Genomic DNA, 19,520 nt, shown 5'->3' with positions numbered 1-19,520 from the left:
CCCCGCGCACTCCCTCCCAGGTCCGGCAGTGAACGTGGAGAAGCCCCAGCGGCAGGGGCGGGTGTGGGCTGCAGGCCCGGGGCCACCCACCACCCGGCAGGGAAGGCTGCGCAGTGCAAATGCCCTGGGGCAGAGCTGCGCTCAGCAGGCGCTGAGACCCCCAGACACGCCGAGACCCCCAGGCTCACAGGGCGCCTGGCCTCCCTGAACCGACTGCTGGATGGCTCTCACTAGACAGACGGGGCGAGACGCTTGTCACAAACCCCGGAATTCAGTCTCAGGAGCTTTTTCCTTCAGAGGTGAAAAAACAGAAGGCAGGAGGGGACTCGAACCAGCTGCAGCACGGGTGCTGCCCTGGGCAGGCCTCCCAGTTGCTCTGACCCCCAACCTGCTTGCCCAGAAGATGGAAACAGCAGTTTCCACCCCGACATCCAAGGCCACCCTTTAGAGACCCAGGAGACACGTTCCAGTTGAAAAGACACTTGAACTTTTGCTTCGTTGAAATGTGGTTGTTCATAATGTTTTTTTTAAGATACCGGGGTCTTAGAACCCCACACCTCATATGTGGGAAGCTGGCGCTCAACCGCTGAGCCACACTGGCTCCCCCGAGTTGGTTTTTTTTTTCTTTTTCTGTTTGTTTGCTTTTTTGTTTCCGGGAGGCACTGGGGACTGAACCCTGGACCGCCCGTGTGGGAGGCAGGCACCCAACCACTCGAGCCACATCCACTCTCCCTCGACTTTTTTACTAAACGATGTGAATGCCTGGTGTCTGAGGGATGGAAAGAAATAAGAAGCGCTGCTCCTTGGTGTCCTGCCCACCCACGCCTCCGCCCCAGCGTCTTTCCCTCGCCATGCCCAGCCTGCTGACCGCGGCTCACTCGGCGTCCTCCCTGACTCACTCCTCTGCCACATCACCGAGGCCCCCCTCGAACAGACCTCCCCCCCGGCCAGAAACCCACCGCCACCTCTCCACCCTGCCCCGCACATCCTCCCGCTTTGTTCTCTTAATCACATTTATCTAGAGCTGGGTTTATCATGAGCATTTCTTTGTTGTTGCTTTTCTTTTCCTGGTTTTCTCTCTTCCTTGAGATTATCTTCATGCGATCCCCAGAACCTGGCAATATAGACGCTCAAACATACTTTCTGAGTGATTGACTCACCAATAAAAACAAAAACAGCCTTTCCCGTCTTGTCTTTGCCTCCCCACCGGACGGGGGGCTCAGGAGAGCAGACAGGGGCCCCTGGCCCAAGGCGCCTTCACAGGCACGGCAGGGCGATCAACGCCGCGCGTCGCCGTCCTTCCCCCGCCGGCGGGCAGCCGACCCGGGCAGGGCCCAGGGCCCAGGGGGTGCGACGCCTTCGCGGGATCCCGGGGGCCGAGGCAAGCGCAGCTTCTCCCCACCCAGAGTGGACGAGCGTCTGGGCAGGCGCCCGCGCCGCCCTTTACTCTTCTTGGCGGCTCGGCAGCATCTCGGGGCTCCTCCGCCGAGGTTTCGAGGTGCAGCCTACGCGTGCTCTCCGCGTGGCGCAGACGCTGGGGGAAGCGGGCGCCCCTTCCCAGGGCCTCGCCCTCCATCCCAGCACCCCGTGTTTTTCCACGCCACGCTGCAGACCCCGTGAGTCAGCCAGCCGCTCAGGCCACGGGCGCGTGCTCGGCCAGGGCCACGGGCACCGGCGTAAACGGGAGCGCCCGGCACCTGGCCGAGGGGGGCAGCGCAGCCCCCGCACGTCTCAGGGGTGCAGGCGTGGCACCGCCACTCCTGCGCAGCCTCAGGGACGCCCCGGGAACAGCCTTTCCATGTCGGGGCGGACGCCGGCACCTGGGCTGCGGCACGCGTTTCCCTGGGGGGCCGGGACAGGGCTGGACACTGCCCGATGCCCCTTTCCTGGGTGCCAGGGCCGACGAGAAGGGTCTGAGGGCCCCCGGCCTGTTCAGCCAAGACAACCGAAGCCTGTCTCTGCCTCGGACCGCACTTGCTGACCAGTTCCTGTAAATCGGGGGGGTCACTGCTTGCCCGACCTCGCCCTCTTCCCTCACTTGACTCTGCACCACCCACCACCCAGCGGCCCCCTCCAGCCGGGTGTCCCAAGCAGCTGCCGTCTGGCTGGGGTGCTCTAAAGCACACACGCCGCCGCCTGCACACGCGCACACACACGCGCATGCACGCCCGCACACACGCATTCCCGGGCCCCCTGAAAGCGCCTGATTTGCTAGGCAAGGAACAGCAGAAATCTGTGTTTTCCACAAGCTCCCGGAGGAATGCCAGCGTCCGGGCACCTGTGCCGGGTGATCGACTCCAGGACGCCCGCAGCCCACCCGCAGCTCAGCGCACATACGGGTGGCCGAACAGAGGGCTGCACGGGAGTCTCCGCTGCGCCTGGGGGGCGGCGGGGCGGTCAGAACCTCTCAGGACTCTGAGCCGAGACTGGGAAAATAACATGCCGGCTAACAGGGAGGCTGCAGCTGGAGGACACCAGGCCAGCCAAGGGGGGCCCCAAATTTGGAGGGAACAGAACTGGTGGGGGAAAGGTGGGGAACGAGGGGGCCGAGGGGCCTTGGAGCAGCCGAGGCAGTGGGCAGCCTGAGCCCTTCCCAGTTCCTGCACCCGCCCACCCTCCCACCACCCTGCACACACCCCCTTTCCTGAGACGACCGGGGTCTCCTAGGCACTGGCCTTCAGGGGCACCCCAACTCAACATGCCCCCCTGCCCTTCGGCTCCCGGCCTCTGTGTCCGCTCGGTGAAGGGCCCTCAGCAGTGGCCCCTCGCCTGGAGGCGGCCACGCTCAGGGAGAGCAGCCGGGGCTCAGGCGGGGTGCCCCACCGAGCACCAGGAGCGAACCAGCTTCCGGCTGAGGCAGCCTTGCCAAACTCATTTGCGGGAGAAACCTCAAGAAACGGGGAACGTTGCACCCCGCCATGCCTCCAAACGGGTCAGCTCAAACCCATCTGCTTAAATGACTCCAGAGCCCGGACGAGGCCATCGTCCCGCTGCTCCCCGGTTTGGGAGCCTCAGAGGCCGAGAGATGGGGAGGCCCCGGGGGTCCGCGCGGGCCCGGGCACCCGTGCCGGGCAGCCCGCGCCCTCCGGGGCTCCCAGGAGGCGTGTCGCCAAGGCAGGGCCGAGGGCAGCCGAGAGGGGAGCAGGCACGGCAGCATTCTCCAAGCCTGCGCTGTCTGCGCTTAATTTCATCCCAAGGAAATAAATCATTAAGGCCGCAGCGAGTCCTGGAAGGCCTGATGAAGAAGGGCTATTAAACCACACAGGCTTAACTTGAGTTATGGAAGGCCTAGCCTCGCAGGCTTGTTAGCGTCTGGGTGCGCCGTTACTCACGCTACCCGCTCCCTCGCCCCCACCGGGGGATGGGACGGGGAGCCTCGGCGGTTCCCTGACCTTCGGCAATTTACCTGCCGCTGCCAGCCGAGAAGGCCGTCGGCTCTCCTGAGTCACTGAAACGTGCCCCCTGCAGATGTGCTTACTCCACTCGCCGTTTCCCCAGCCCTCCAGCATCACCACCGATTCCAAACTGACGGGCTGAGAACGAGCGCAGTTTGGCTGTGCGGGGGCAGCGGAGGCTGCCGGTGCCCCAGCTCTGGCTAAGCTAAAGCCAGGGCCTGGACCACCTGCTCAAATGAGGAGGGCTCAGTGTGACCCTGGGGAGAGCGGAGGCGTGGGCCCTGGATTCGAGTCCATGGACGGCCCCCTCCCGGGCGGGTGCCTCGGGCTGGCTCCCAGCCTCCTCGGCCTCAGTCTCCCCGTGGGTGGAATGGGCTAACAACGCCTCATCCGTGTGGATTAAATGACTTGACACACAGACAGCACTTCCTGCTGTGGCTGGGCAGTGCTAAGCAGCGCTTGGACTTCTGGGAGCGCTCAGCCAACGCCTACGTCTGTTCCCGGTGATCCCTTCCCAAACTCCAGTCACCCTCGGGAAAACGCGTGGCTGATAACGTGCACGCACTTGTATGCAGCTCACGGGCAAACGTGAGCACGTAGGTCTGGGGAGACGTGCACTGAGTCACTCGGTGGTTGGGGAGGATGGGAAGAGGGAGGAGGAGGAAAGAAGGCAGAGGGCGCGCAGGGTTATGAGGGCGCAGCGAGGCCCAGGGGCTGCCGTCGGTGCCAGACGAGCAGGAGGGGCGGTGGGCAGAGCCAGGCCTGGCAACGCGGACCTTGCTGGGGCAGGGGAAGCTGGCCGCTTCCAACAGAGAGGGCGGCACGAGCTGAAGCCGGGGGCTGCAGGTCCAGGGTGGGGGTTAGAGGGCGGCAGGGCCGGGGGCGAGCGGCCGGAGGCGGGCTCGGAATCGTGGGAGAGAGGGCCGAGTGCCAGGGGCCCGCACGCAGGGACCGTTTACGCCTCCCAGCCCACCCAGGGGCTGCTGGAAGTGGGACCCTCGGGCCCCACCCGCACCCACGACCCGGAGCCTGCACTTGAGCTTGAGAGGCACGGCTGACAACAGCCCTGTGGGCGAGCGCCACGGCTACACCCACTTCACCGGCGAGGACACCGAGGAGCTGAGAGGGTGGGAAACTTACACCCAGGTCACCCAGCAAGTAAGTGGACAGACCCAGTTCTCAGCCCGGGCCCCTGGGACTGCGTTGCACCCCTCGTTCTGCAGCCTGGGCGGGCGTCAGGGCCGGGTCTGAACAGGTGGAGGCATCGGGAAACCACCGAGGGGCTGCAGACACAGCCAAGCCTCGAGGCCTAACCCCAGAGGCCCTGCCGGCCCCCACCCAGCACTCCCACCGTCTCTATGGGATTTCCGATTCTGACTCACAAACTGCCCTGCATTCTCCGGCTCTGGCTCTCTCGCTTCTGATGAGGGGCATTTTCAAGGGGGTTTGGGGGTCTAGGTTGAGCTCTGCTTCCGCCGCTAACTGGCCGGTGCCTTGGACAATCCCTCCAGCTCGCAGGTCCGTTCGGCTCCCACCTGTGAGATGTGGGCCTTGCAGCGGACGCTGGGCAGGGACCCTCCAGCCCCACCACCCAGGCCGTGCCCTCACCCACCTGCCAGCTCCTCCAGAGCAGGGGTCCAGCCGCCCCCACCCCACTTGCCCCAGCTGGCCCCCAGCCAGGCCTGGTAACTCTTCAGGGATGGAGGCTGTCCTTCACACCACCACCCCAGCGCTCCTTCCTCACAGACGTCCTCCTGGCGCAGAGCTGGTGAGGACGCTGCTGGGACAGGAGACTCCCTGCTGACAAGCACAGCCGCACAGGGCGTGTAGCTGGAGGCCTCTGAAGCTGCTCGCAGGAGAACCCAGCCCCGGCTCATTTGTGACCAACGCCCAGTGGCCTGAGCCTCGGGGGGCGTTTCTATCACGTATCTTAAAAAGTCATAATCCTCCCAAAGGCAACACATCCCTGTTGGTGTGAAATTGCTCAAATTTCATAATGTGGCCTGAAATTTAATAACGATAATTATTTCCATGTTCAATCACGCTAACGATAATTTGGCTTGTCTGTGAGAGCAGTAATTGCCATAACTGGCAATTTTCAAACCTCCCATTTTGTCAGTATCCTATTCTGGGCCAGGCACTAGCCCCTCACTTTGTATATATAATCCAGGACCTTAGCGCCCCGTGGCAAATTAAATTTATATTTCTATCTTTTTTAAAAAAGTATTTTCCTTTTTTTTTTTTTCAACGATTTATTTTATTTTATTTATTTCTCTCCCCTTCCCCCCTGCCCTGGTTGTCTGTTCTCTGTGTCTATTTGCTGCGTCTTCTTTGTCCGCTTCTGTTGTTGTCAGCTGCACGGGATTCTGTGTCTCTTTGTTGCGTCATCTCGCTGTGTCAGCTCTCCGTGTGGGTGGCACCATTCCTGGGCAGGCTGCACTTTCTTTCATGCTGGGCGGCTCTCCTTATGGGGTGCACTCCTTGCACGTGGGGTTCCCCTATGCGGGGCACACCCCTGCGTGGCACGGCACTCCTTGCGCGCATCAGCACTGCGCATGGGCCAGCTCCACACGGGTCAAGGAGGCCCGGGGTTTGAACCATGGACCTCCCACGTGGTAGGTGGATGCCCTAACCACTGGGCCAAGTCCGCTTCCCCTATATTTCTATCTTACGGATGAGTTAACCGAGGCCAGGGGTGAAATGACTTGCTCAGGGTCACTGCTAACTAGAAACCAAGTTGGGGCTGCATCCAGGGCCCTGAGCCCAGGAGGAACTACCACTCCAGGATGACAACGGCAGCAGCAATTCCAGTGCCCGCTCCAGGTAACTCTGCTTTGGTCCCGGCGATGCTCGTGGGACCGAGCCTGCGTTTCCAAGTCCCCTTTCCCCAGCAGAACTTCCTGGATGAACCGCTCCTGACGGTGCTTAGAGGGAAAGCCTGTCCTCGCCGCTGGGCCACGGCGTCCGAGCCGGACCTTTTCTCAGCTCAAAGTCTGCTCCTTTTGTGAATGCAGGACCCTGAACTGAAAGGCTCGGCCCACCCTGCTGGCCCACTTGGCCCGTGAGGGGGGCAGATGAGCCCCACAGAGCACACAGGGGAGGTGGGTGCAGGTCCGGCCAGCGCCAGGTGGGGCTCTCAGCCGGCCGCCGTGGCAGGGCACGGAAAGGGCCTTCGGGGGTGGAAGGCCATGCAGTCACTGCTGTCACTGAGCACCTTCTCTGTGCTCGGTTCCAAGGGGGGCTCTGGGGGGGTGAGAAGGCCAAGACGCAGCCCCTGCCTCAAAGAGATGCTCCTTCTGCATCAGCAGCAGCGACAGAGCAGCCCACGCAGGAGCCAGGCCCTACTCTGTGCACCCTCGCGTGCCGGGTGCCTCACGGTGCTGGCACCCTAAGTAAGGACTGGCTGGATCAGATGACTCAGGTGGCCTCAGCCCAGCAGCGGGTCTGAAGCCCACTGATAACAAATTAACGTGATCCTCCTGGACTGTAAACTAGAAGACAAACCATTGCAGGCGTTGTTGAGCGCCCACGATGCGCCAGTGGGTGGTCAGCAAGGCGGGACAAGCAGAGCGAAGCAACAGCTCCTCCACCGTGCACCTGCCGGAGTCATGCACCGGGCCGTGCTTCATGGCCCGCATCTTCTCTGTGCTCGGTGACGCTGCACAGGTGGGAAAACCGAGGCCCAGGGACGTTCCATAACACCTCCAAAGTCAACGAGCCAGGAAGCGGGCAGAGAGGGGCTCAAATCAGGATCAAAAGTTCATTCTCAGGGAAGCGGATTTGGCTCAACAGAGCATCTGCCTACCATATGGGAGATCCAGGGTTCAAACCCAGGGCCTCCCGGCCTGTGTGCAGCTGGCCCATGTGCAGTGCTGATGGCCCATGTGCAGTGCTCCCCTGTGTAGGGAAGCCCCACACGCAAGGAGTGCACCCCATAAGGAGAGCTGCCCTGTGCGGAAAAAGTGCAGCCCACCCAGGAGTGGTGCTGCACACACACAGAGCTGATGCAGCAAGATGATGCAACAAAGAGAGACAGACTGTCGGTGCTGCTGACAACAATGCAGGCGGACACAGAAGAACACACAGCGAATGGACAGAGAGAGCAGACAACAGATGGGGAGGCAGGGAGAGAAACAAAAATAAAAATAAAAAAAAAGGTCATTCTCAAATATTGAAAACTATCTAAATGCCCAAAAGGAGGGATCTGAATAATTAAACGACGATATAACCACTCCTGGACAACCACACAGCTGGGACAAAAGAAGAGGCAGCTCGGTATTAACTGATTGTAAACAACTGCCAAGGTCCATTAAGGGGGGAAATGTTTACAGTATGATCCCATTTATGTAAAAACTAGGTCATAAATACCTCTGGAAGGATGTGTGAGAAACTGCTAACTGGGGGGGGGTGGTGGAACGAAGGGGACCTGGGGGGCTTGAGGGACGGTCTGAGGGGCTCTTTGGTGTCCACTCTTAGGTAGCATTTAAATTTACCACCTTGGGAAGGGGACTTGGCCCAGTGGATGGGTGTCCACCTACCAGTGGGAGGTCCGAGGTTCAAACCCCCGGCCTCCTTGACCCGTGTGGAGCTGGCCCATGCGCAGTGCTGATGCGCGCAAGGAGTGCCCTGCCACGCAGGGGTGTCCCCCATGTAGGGGAGCCCCACACACAAGGAGTGTACCCTGTAAAGAGAGCCGCCCAGCGCGACAGAAAGTGCAGCCTGCCCAGGAACGGTGCCGCACACACGGAGAGCTGACACAGCAAGATGATGCAGCAAAAAGAAACAGATTCCCGCGCCGCTGACAACAACAGAAGTGGGCAAAAAAAGAGAACACCCAGCAAATGGACACAGAGAGCAGACAACTGGAGTGGGGGGGAGGGGAGAGAAATAATCAAAAAAATAAATCTTAAAAAAAAAAAATGTTACCACCTCCACCGCTCATCTTTTACAAATAAGCGCAGGCATCTATTTTTTTTGTCCTCCCTCTTTCCGCGTCCGCACGCCCCCCTCCTGGGCCGCAGGCCTGCCCTGAGGAACGTCATGTCCCCTTGGGGGAGCCGACATTGGCAGAAGGACGAACTCGTGAAGGGGGCAGAGTGGTCGGGGCTGCCCGAGGGTGCAGGGCGGGGGCAGAGCGCTGGCTCGGGCCGGGGCTGAGCCGGGGCGGGAGGGCGGCAGAGCGGGGTGACGACGGGAGGCCGGGGGGGCCCTGCGCCGCCCGGAGGAGAGGAGCCAGGTCCAGACGTCGAGGAGGCGGGAGGGCGACGACGAGCGAGCGAGGAGCAGGAAGGGCGCGGGTCCCGCGCAGGCCGAGGACAGCCCCGGCAAGGGGACGGTGCCCTTGCGGTCATCCTGGCAGGAAACCCGCTTTGGTTTTCATCGATACCAGCAGCCTTGGCCGGCCGCCAGCCTCCTCTGCCGAGCCGCTGCGCCAGTAAATACCGTTGGCAGATCAATTAAACCGTCGAGGAACGACAGCTGGAAATGCGGCTTCCCGGGGCCGACGCGGGGGACAAGCCCCCTGTCCGAGCGGCACGGGAGCTGCACCTGCGGGCTCCAGCGCCCTGACGCCCCGGGGGGAGATGGGGGGCCGGGCCCATTGGGTGGCAGGGCCGAGGGTGGAGGAGTGGGCTGTCGGGGTCCCCCCCCGCCTGACGGGTCTTCCCTGCTTCTCCCCACCCGTTCCGCGAGTGGAGGCAGCAGCGAGGCCGGACGCTCTGGAGCCAAGGTGACCCAGGCCAGATCCCTAGCGCTGCTCTTTAGGAGCTACGAACAAGTTCTACAGACTTCTGGAAGCTCCGCTGCCTCGTCCGTGAGCTGGAGAGGGAAACGTTTACCGGGCAGGGTGGCTAAGAGGTGGAATGGATGAGCGCAGCCAGCGCAGGGCCTGGCGCAAAGTAGGTGCTCCATAAACAGGAGAGTTTCCTTCAAGCCAAAGAAGAAAGGAGGTGCCTTGGGTGAGCTCGGCTTCTCTGGCCCCGTCGTTCCCTCCCCACCGGCCCCTCCCTTACCCTGGGCTGGCTGGACCTAAACCAGATGACAAAAGACAGGGCCCGGACGGGGAAGGGGTGGTTAAGAGAGAGGGTACACAGCCAGAAGACCCCAAGCCAGTGGCAAGGCCGAGGGCGGACGGCCAGGCCCTGAGTAGCCTCCGGCCTCCATCGAGGCTGCATGGCACCGCACCTCACCCCATCCCATGGGCACCAGCATCCCGGGCAGCAGGCCAGGGAAAGGCCGTAAAATGGCCTCTTGGGGGACCCATGGAGCCCTGAGCGGGGGCGTACAGAGAGGAGAGGGACCAGCAGTGGGGGCCTTGCAGCAGTCCTCAGCCACCAGGGCCTGCGGTGTAGAGGAAGGAATTCGGTTTCCGTCAACTCCACTGACAGGCGGTCACTGTCCAGCCCAGAGCCGGGGGCCACAGGAAGGCTGAGACCCAGGCCCGGGTGAGAGGCCTGCGGTGGAGCGCGGCACGACAGGGTGTTTCCGGCAGCCCCGAGGCCTCAGCGCTCCTGCGTCCCTGCCCAGCCGCCACGGGAGCGACTGCGGTCACCAGGTTCAGTTCTCTCCAGGTCCCAGGGGGCAGCAGCCAGCAGATCCGGGGGGGGGGGCCTCCACAGACCACTAGGCAACCCTACCCCGAACAGCACCCACCCAGGGCCTCTCCAGGCCAGAGGGGATGGGACATTCAGGGGTCACAACCTCCGGGCAGGCCCAGCGCCTGAGCCGACAGTGCGAGCAGCCCCATTTCACAGAATGAGAAACCGAGGCCCTGCCTGTGAGGCTGGCCCGGCCACAAAGCCAGGCGCTGGCAGGAGCTCCGACGACGCGCGTCAGTGACCGCGACGACAGCACTTGCTAAGCACTGATTCGAGGCCAGGCCCCTCGCCCAGGGCTTTGCCTCCTTCGTCCAGCAGAGCTGGAGGTGACGCTGCCCATGGGGAGGAAACGGCCACGGGGGGAGCTGCGGGGGGCTCGCGAAGGCGCTCCTTTTTGTTGGCTGAATGAATACATGAGCGAAAGACTCCCGACAAGTGCACCCCTCCTACACCACAGGGTCTCCTAGAAAGGGGCGGCTGCCCTTGGCTTGGCACATCCTTTCTCAGGGAGGATCGGGTTGTGCCCCCCAAATTGTTTGCATCCTTATCTCGGATGTGGCCTTATTTGGAAAAAAGGTCTTTGCAGGGAAGCAGACTTGGCCCAGTGGTCAGGGAGTCCGCCTACCACATGGGAGGTCCGTGGTTCAAACCCCGGGCCTCCTTGACCCGTGTGGAGCTGGCCCATGCGCAATGCTGATGTGTGCAAGGAGTGCTGTGCCATGCAGGGGTGTCCCCCGTGTAGGGGAGCCCCACGTGCAAGGAGTGCGCCCCGTAAGGAGAGCCGCCCTGTGCGAAAGAAAAGTGCAGCCTGCCCAGGAATGGCGCCGCACACACGGAGAGCTGACACCACAAGATGACGCAACAAAAAGAAACACAGATTCCTGTGCCACTGACAACAACAGAAGCGGACAAAGAAGAACACGCAGCAAATAGACACAGAGAACAGACAACTGGGGTGGCAGGGAAGGGGAGAGAAATAAATAAAAATAAATCTTTAAAAAAAAAAAGGTCTTTGCAGCTGTAAATAAATTAAGGCTCTTGAGGTGAGATGATCCTGGATTGAGGATGGGCCCTAAATCTAGGAACGAGTCCTTGTCAGAGAAGAGCAGTGGACGCAGGCCTAGAGACCCAGACAAGAAGGCCACGAAGACGGCGGCTGGGAGGGAGGGAGGCGTCTGCAAGCCCAGGCTTCTGGCAGCCTCCAGGCGCCAGGAGGGGCAGGGGCAGCTTCTCCCTCAGCGCCCGCGGCCGACACCTTGACTTCAGACTTGGGGTCTCCAGACTGTGCGAGAACAACCTCCTGCTGCTTCAAGCCACCAGGTCAGCGTTAAGGGAAAGGAATACAATCACCCTGACCACTCCACCCCCCACCCTTCCAGAAAGGCAGCCCCGAGCACCCCCTGTGGGTCGAGGCCCTGCTCGGGGTTGGGCCGCAGAGGGAGCTGGTCTGCACGGGGGCAGGGTGGGGGGGGGCCGGCACCCGCTTCCAAGCACAGCGACCTGTGCCGCCTTAGCCAACTCCCTCACCTTCCTAAGACTCGGTTTCCTCATCTGGAAAGTGGAATAACAACAGGAAGCCTGCCTCAAGGCTTACTGTGTGAATTTAAAAAATAGTATGAGTAAAACGCCCCGCCCAGGGCTCGGAACACGGGGAGGCTCCAGCTAAGAGTGGGAGCACCGTGGCCCCCAGCCAGAGCTGCTGGAGAGCCGGCGCCCGCGTTCTCTGTCTGGGGCCCCCACCCTGAGGCACCCAGGAACTCCAAGACAAAGTCAGAGTCACTCCGTCAGCCCTCCAACCGCCAGCATGTGGAAGGAGTTGCTGCTGGGGGAGCCAAGGAGCGATTCCAGAGCCCAGCCCCGAGCAGATTCCAAGCGCCAGGCCAGCGCCGCGCCTCGCAGCAGCTGGGACGTTGGCAGGGACGTTTTCGAGTTGGAGCCCCGGCACGTCAGATTCAGGGCCACTGCTGGGGCGGTGTTGATGCAGCGCGGCTCTTCAGGACACGGGAGCTCTGGGGGTTGGGAGGAGGCCCCGGGGGAGGAGGAGAAACGACAGCATCTCCGGCCTCAACCCAACTCGCCGCCAGAGGCAGGGCGCCCGCGGGTTGGCAGCCCGGCCTGCAGGGTGGAGCCACGACTCTGTGGGAGTTCTCTCTCTGCCTTGACTGTGAACATCTCCACGAGGTGTCCGCCGGGCCAGTCTGCCTCAGTCTGAATCCTCGTTTCCCCAATGACTGGCTGTGTGACCAGGAACAACTGACTCAAGCTCTCTGTGCCTCAAGCCCTTCCTCAAAAAATGAAGATGATAATTCAGGTGTTAAGTTCAAAGGGTTGTGACAAGGTGTCAGTGAGTTCAAATCTGTAAAACGCTTGGAGCAGAGGCCAGCAGAGGCAGCATATATATGAGTCATCGTTGTGATTGCTATTGTTATTACCTGGGCCCCTGGCCTGGTCGGCTGGGTACGGCTGGCCCCGTGCCAGCGCTTGGCTCCACGCCTGCCAGGCCCACTCAGATGGCAGGGCTCCTGGCGCCCCGGCCCCCCACAGTCACCCCCGAGATGCTTCGCTCCACAGAGCAGCCTAAGAACAATTACATTTACAGACGTGCAGCATTAGGCATGGGTAATAGGAAAATGTGGGCAGCCCTTTCTAAGCTTTGCTCTTTTGGTCACAAAATCTCAAAACTTGAAAAAAGTGTATGCATTAACTTACTTCCATCACAACAGAAGAAAAGCCTCCTTGAAGGTCACTTTTTTTTTTCTTTATAAATTTATATTTACATTTCATAAAAATGGATTCATACACTAGGTAGCCCTCTGTGTCTAGTCTCCTTCACTGGTTTAATTTTTTGTCTGATATTAACATTTTGTGTATTAACTTACATTTGTTCAGCTTCAAAGAAAAACGGTCTTATATAGGCAATTCTATCCATCTTCACATTTCACAGAATATATCTAGTTCATAACAGGGCAATCATACAGAATTTGTCCTTTTGTGTCTGGCTTGCTTCGCTCAACATAATGCCTTCCAGGTTCAACCACGTGTTTCACAACTTCGTTTCTTCGTACCGCTGTATAATATTCCATCGTGCGTATACTCCACAGTTTTTTTTGTTTTTTAAGATTTATTTATTTATTTATTTATTTATCTCCCCTCCCCCACCACCCTGGTTGTCTGTTCTCTGTGTCTATTTGCTGCATGTTCTTTGTCTGCTTCCGTTGTCAGCGGCATGGGAATCTGTGTTTCTTTTTGTTGCATCACCTTGCTGTGTCAGCTCTCCGGGTGTGCGGCGCCATTCCTGGGCAGGCTGCACTTTCTTTCGTGCAGGGTGGCTCTCCTTACGGGTGCACTCCTTGCGCGTGGGGCTCCCCTACGCGGGGGACACCCTTGCGTGGCGCGGCACCCCTTGCGCGCATCAGCACTGCACATGGGCCAGCTCCACACGGGTCAAGGAGGCCCGAGGTTTGAACCGCGGACCTCCCATGTGGTAGGCGGACGCCCTAACCACTGGGCCAAGTCCGCTGCCAACTCAATTTCTCGATCCATTCATCGGTCGATGGACACGGGGGTTATTTCCAGCGCCCGGCCATCGTGAATAAAGCCCCTCTGGCTGTAATCCACAGGGGGCCGCAGGCCCTGCCCCAGCTCACCTACTGACCAGAGCAATTGCTGTGTGTCTGCTCCGCACAGGTGCACTTCAGCACCCTCCCACCCCCGCCTCGTTCACAAACGAGAACATTAAGGTTCAGGAAGAGGAGGCAACAGCTGTCCGCGGCCTCCTGCTGGTTGCTGGGGCTGAGACCCTCCCCAGGCCCTTATGGGAGGCGGCCCAGGGCCCTGCGTGATGGTGCCCCCCGGCTCCCGGCAGGCGGGCCCTGCCTCTCTGCGCCGCACGCCGTGGAGTCGACTCCGGCCCCCACGCCTCCGTCAGTGTGGGGTTGGGGACGTGCTTACACGTCCACTCCAAAGTTGGCTCAAGAGTCCCCCCCATCCTCAGGACCCAACCGCACTCAGAGCTCGCCGGAGCCAAGCCACCGCCAGCGCCCAGGGACCCACTGGGGGGGCGCAGCCCACGCCACCGGCTACAGGTGCCACAAAGTCTTGGCCCAGGTACCCCCTCCGAGACACCACTGCAGCCCGTCCTCGGGACCACCCTGTGGTCGGGGCTCGGCCTGGGCTGCCGAGGGACCTCCCCAAGTCCAGAGGAGCTGAGCTCCCTCCCTTCTGCATCACACTCCTGTGGAGTGGGAGAGGGGCCGGCATGGCCCTGCCACGGCACGGGAGCTGCCACAGGCTCACCGCACGCCACCTCCCTCTGCCTCCCACGGCCCCCCAGCTCCAGCCCACCTGAAACACCACCGCCAGCAGGGAGGGGCTCTCTGCTGTGGTAGGAAGCACGTCCCCCACAAAGACACGCTCCAGCCCCACCCCAGGTCCTGTGTGCGCACACGCCTTGGGGCACAGGGGCTTCAAAGACCCTATCAGGAAGGCCAGACTGCATCGAGGCGGCCTCAATCCAAGACGGCTGGAGTCCTTATCAGCAGAGGAATTTTGGACACGGAAACAGAAGCCGCAGGAACAGACAGAAAGAGATGGAGCGCCACGTGGTGGAGGCAGAGACGGGCTGCCGGCGAGCCGCCACCGGGGCTCTGCAGACTTCAGGGGGGCACGGGCTACTGAGGCCTCAATCTGGTCGAAGACCTCCCAGACTGGAGACACTAAGTTCCTGAGTTTAAGTCAGCCAGCGTGCGGGATCTGTCACAGCAGCCCTGGGAGCCAAGGCCCTCGCCCAGCTTCCCCAGCCACCTGCAGGACTCGGGAGTCCAAATGCCCTCGGGACGACCGCCCTTCCCGGAAGAGGGCCGTGGAAGGGCCCGTGGTTGACCGCCCCCGTGCGAGGCCAGGCTAGCTGCACCCTCGTCAGCACCTTGACTTTGAACCTGGAAACTGAGCAATAGGTAACGCCCAGGGCCATGATGCCTCCCAGGTGGCCAATTTTTGGCGCTGGTGACCCCTGCCCCGGGTGTCCACGTCACGGTTTAAGCCCGGCTACCCCATTATTGGTGCCAACAAAGAAAATCTCACAGCAGCTATGAAAGAGGCCAGATACCGTCCCATTTACGATGAGCAAAACGAGCCTTCGGAAGTGAAGAGTGACTCATCAAAGATACAAAAACACTGAGTATTGGGGATGCAGTTGGAAATAAGACACATCGGATTCCAGAGTCTTGACACACAAAGGCCACCCTTGTAGTGCAGCAACCAATTTTGGCGAATAAATTTTCCAATTCCATTCAATAAAGAGCGGTTGCAGTGGTGGCTGGTGTCCCCGCCCTGGGGTGTGCCTGGCTGCCGTGGCTGCCAGCGGTCAGACGCTCTTCCCAGGTGCGGCGATGACTCAACCAGCCCTTCTCAGCACACACTCATCTGCTCCTCAATTTAGCCAGTTGGGTGGAGAGACAACTGCCATCTCAGTCCAGCAGGTTTGAAAATAAAACATGAGCGAGGGGGTCGCCGATTATACCCGAGGGCTGGGCGGACCCACCGCTTTTCTGTTGCCTTCCCCTCCCTCAAAACCAGCCAGCCAGCCCACGCGCGAGTAAATGTCCATTTCACCTGAGTATGATCTTGTTCTTGATTTTTTTTTTTTGTGGAGTGCTCCTCTCAGTTCCTCTACCAAAGCGGGGGAGCCTGGGAAAAGCCTCGGGGGCCGGCAGAGCTGAGTGGACCCCAGTCCCGGCTCTCTCTAGCTCTGCTTTTCGGTTTCCTTATCTCCGAAACAGAGGTCCTGAAGCGCCCCACTGGCCGACAGATTTCCCATTTCAAACAAACTGGCATCCCGCTGTCAACACCACCTCTGTGTGCATCATTAGGGGAGGGTCAGGAAGTCGGTCTTGACCAGAGCTGGTCGGCGGATGCGTCCACTGAGCCTGCCTGACTCCAGGTCCCCCGCTAGGCTGAGAGTCACCTCGTCAGCAGCCCCCGGGGCCTCCCACCCCCAGGCCCCTCCGACTCCCTCCTGAAACCAACAACCATGCCTGCCACTGTGAGTTTTCTAAGCTGCCTCACGGGGTGGCTGTGAGATTAAACCAGAAGAGGCCTGGGAGGTGCCCGGTGGCCAAACCGGCAGCCTGTCGCTCGTCTGCAGCCCGCAGGGGCGTTTGTTTGAACACACAGTGTTCTCAGCAGCTGCCAACTTTAAAAATTGGGAGAGTTCACACAAAATCTAGATTTCTGGGTCCTCTTGGGGAAAAAAAAATTAGATTTCACAATCCAGGGCTCTCGTTCCTACGAGGCAATAATCAGCTGGAGATGAGAGGCAGCTGCCCCCAGCCAGATCACCCGGTGTCTGCCTACGGGGGGGCTGAAATTTGGGTATTCGGCCCACACTGGGGGGTCGGCAAGAGGTAGTCAGTATTATACTTCTTCACTACTTATTTGCAACCCAAGTGCATGGCCCTCGAGTCCAGGAACGGTGTCTTCTCCTCGTCCCTGCCCTGGGGCCCAGGATCCTTCCTACTAGAGCCACCTGCAACGTGCTCGGGTGCAGGCGCTGTGGGGAGCCCCTTGCTTCCACCTTATTCAGGCCTCACAACCATCTGGAGCTAGAAAACGATCGTTGTGCCACTGGCACAGGTGGGAAAACTGAGAAAGAGAGGGGTTAAAAAACTCATCCAAGGGAAGCGGACTTGGCCCCGTGGTTAGGGCGTCCGTCTACCACATGGGAGGTCCGCGGTTCAAACCCCGGGCCTCCTTGACCCGTGTGGAGCTGGCCATGTGCAGTGCTGATGCGCGCAAGGAGTGCCGTGCCACACAGGGGTGTCCCCCGCATAGGGGAGCCCCACGCGCAAGGAGTGCGCCCATAAGGAGAGCCGCCCAGCACGAAAGAAAGTGCAGCCTGCCCAGGAATGGCGCAGCACACATGGAGAGCTGACACAGCAAGATGACGCAACAAAAAGAAACACAGATTCCCATGCCGCTGATGACAACAGAAGCGGACAAAGAAGAAGATGCAGCAAATAGACACAGAGAACAGAAAACCGGGGCGGGGTGGGGAAGATAAATAAATAAATAAATAAATCTTTAAAAAAAAACAAAACTCATCCAAGATCACCGAGACAGGAAGGGAGAGTTGACATTCAAACCCAGGAACCCTGGCCCCCGAGCCCCGTCCTCACCAGGCCTCTCAGCACAGGACAAAGCAAGCGCCGACAGCGGGGAGGGCCTCCCCGTGCCCGCCCCCCGCCGGCCCCACTCACGGTCAAGGCCGTTGACGTAGCGCATGGTGACTTCGCAGTGGCCCCACACGGCACTCACCACCGGGTACAGCTTCTTGCCCTTGAGGCCGCGGAAGGCCACGCCCAGGTACTGGCCATCCACAACGAAGCTGAGCGTGCCCTCGTCCATGTCCAGCACGACGAGCAGCGAGTCGGGCAGCGCGAATGCTTCGTCGGGCCCCAGGAAGGCCGGGTAGGCCACGCCGGGCTGGTTCTTGCCGTCGTGGTAGAGGCGGCTGCGGCCCAGGTCCCAGCCCCACGACTCGGCGTCGCTGCCCACCAGTGCCGTGTAACCCACTGAGTGCAGGGGCGCACGCGCCGTGGCCACGCCGACGACGGCGTGGGTGCCGCGCTGCCGCGCCGGCCAGTCGATCTGCCAGGCGTGCAGGCCGCGGGCGTGGCCCACCTTGCCCCGGATGCCGTCAGTGCTCTGGGCCACCGGGTGCCGGTGGAAAGTGAGCCGGTCGTCGTCCTTGACGAAGACGTTGAGAGAGCGGTCCCCGGGGTTCCACGCGTGCCGCAGCTGGACGGCCGACCCAGCCGCCGGCATGTCCAGCAGCTGGTCCAGCCGCGCCGGCCGCCCCGCTTCTGCGCCCCGCAGCTCCCGCTTGGCCGGCCGCAGCGCCGGCTCCCGCGCCTCCACCGACTTGAGGCTCCCTGAGAGCTTCTGGCCCATGGCTCACCGGGGGGGAGGCGGCTGCAGCAGGCCACCGCTACCTCGTGGGCGCCGCCGCTCCCCGTAGCCGGGGATGGGCCGCAGGGCCGAGCACCGGACTTCCAGGCCGTAGACCGCCACAGCCGCCGCCGGGCCGGAGCAGGGGCACCAGCTCCTGGAGGGAAGCAGAGGGCACGGGTTACAACAGCAGCAGCGACAGCCGGCTTCTGACCCCTTCGCGTGTGCCCGCACCTTGGCTTGGCCCTTCGCACGTATTGTTAATAGCAATAATTAAATTGATAAAGCTGGCACACATCTAGTTCTTGCCATAGGCCAGATACTCTTGTAAATGATTTGCTTTTTTTTCTTAAGTTCATTTAATCCTTGAAACCTCACTCTGAGACTTATGCAGTACTCTTCCCATTTTACAGAGGGGAAAGCTAAGGAGTTGACAGAGGGTATGTAATTAGCCAAAGTCCCACAGTTACTAAGTGGCCAGGCCAAGAGACAAACTGAAGCCAGCTGGCTGCAGACTCCGTGCCCTGCACTTAGATCATCTTATTTTAGAGATCAAGACGGAGCCCAGAGAATTGAAGTCACTGACCCAAGATCACAGCGTCAGTGAGAACCCGGGGGCACTGACCCAAGGCTCACGCACAGGCCATTCATCAGGGTGCTCACTCCCAAGGCTGGGTCCAGTGCCCAGGCTGGGGGGACACAGCTTCCGTGACACGGGGGCCCGAGACGTGAAAGTCCATCGGTTCCCAGCCCTGGCTGCCCAGGGGAGTTGGAGCAGCCACCTAAAGTGCTGTCTGGCTTGAGAACCAAGACACAGAGCAAGGGTCCAGCAAGGACACCTGAGGACGTGGACAGAAGGTGGCCATCCGAGAAGGGGCGGGGTTCCATGGGAAGGCGAGCAGAGGTGGGCAGGAGCGGGGAGGAGAGAAGGCACCTGGTGTCCAGACTCTGCAGCCAGCCAGCCGCGCCCAGGTCCTCTCTCTCTCTCAGCTGTGTGTCCACAGGAAGGTCTCTTCTCCTCCCTGAGACTCAAGTCTCCTCATTGTACAGTAGGGAGAAAACCCCACCTTCAGGTTGGTGGTGGAGGCCCAGGAGACACTAATCTCAAGGGCCAGGCCTGAGGGCAGGCTTTCCACTCTGGCCCTGTTCTCTGGGCATCCTGCCCTGACCCCTGCCCTTTGGATAAATAAACAATATTAGCAGCATTTACCCCTGTGAGGCTCCCTTTGGGTGGGACCCTAGTTTTCAGGGAGGAGGAAACGGCCACGATCAGTACGAGGGCAGCCAGACCAGGTGTTTGGGCTGCTTGGGTGGACCTTGCATAGGGGAGAGCTGGAGAGCTGGGCCTGCATCCAGTGCAGAGCAGAGCCACCTGCCTGCCCCTCCCTGCCTCAGGGCTGCTTGGCTACAGACAACTTCCCCTGAGATGGATGAGGATTCAGGCATCCTTCCCACCCTGCCCTGCCCTGCCTGGCCACAACCTCCCACCCAAATCCCCAGCCAAAGTCCAGGTGGGGAAGGAGAGAGCCCTGCTGCCACCCGGCACAGACAGATACATGGGCTCCATCTTCCCACTTTCTAC

General features: G+C 60.7%; 1 protein-coding gene across 1 annotated transcript in view; it reads right to left on the bottom strand.

Moving 5' to 3' along the window:
- The window catches only part of SPSB4 (splA/ryanodine receptor domain and SOCS box containing 4), a 65,630-nt gene extending 47,553 nt beyond the window's left edge, over positions 1 to 18,077 (bottom strand). Inside the window, exon 1 of the mRNA XM_004447994.5 lies at positions 17,248 to 18,077. Within this exon, the coding sequence (XP_004448051.1) occupies positions 17,248 to 17,941 (694 nt within the window). The 5' untranslated portion in view covers positions 17,942 to 18,077. The remainder of the gene's footprint in view (positions 1 to 17,247) is intronic.
- Between the last annotated feature and the right edge of the window lie 1,443 nt (positions 18,078 to 19,520).

The sequence above is a fragment of the Dasypus novemcinctus genome, chromosome 4 (assembly GCF_030445035.2).
Source record: "Dasypus novemcinctus isolate mDasNov1 chromosome 4, mDasNov1.1.hap2, whole genome shotgun sequence".
Lineage (NCBI taxonomy): Eukaryota > Metazoa > Chordata > Mammalia > Cingulata > Dasypodidae > Dasypus > Dasypus novemcinctus.
Note: the sequence above shows the minus strand (reverse complement) of the source record. Positions and strands in the feature narration are given on the sequence as shown.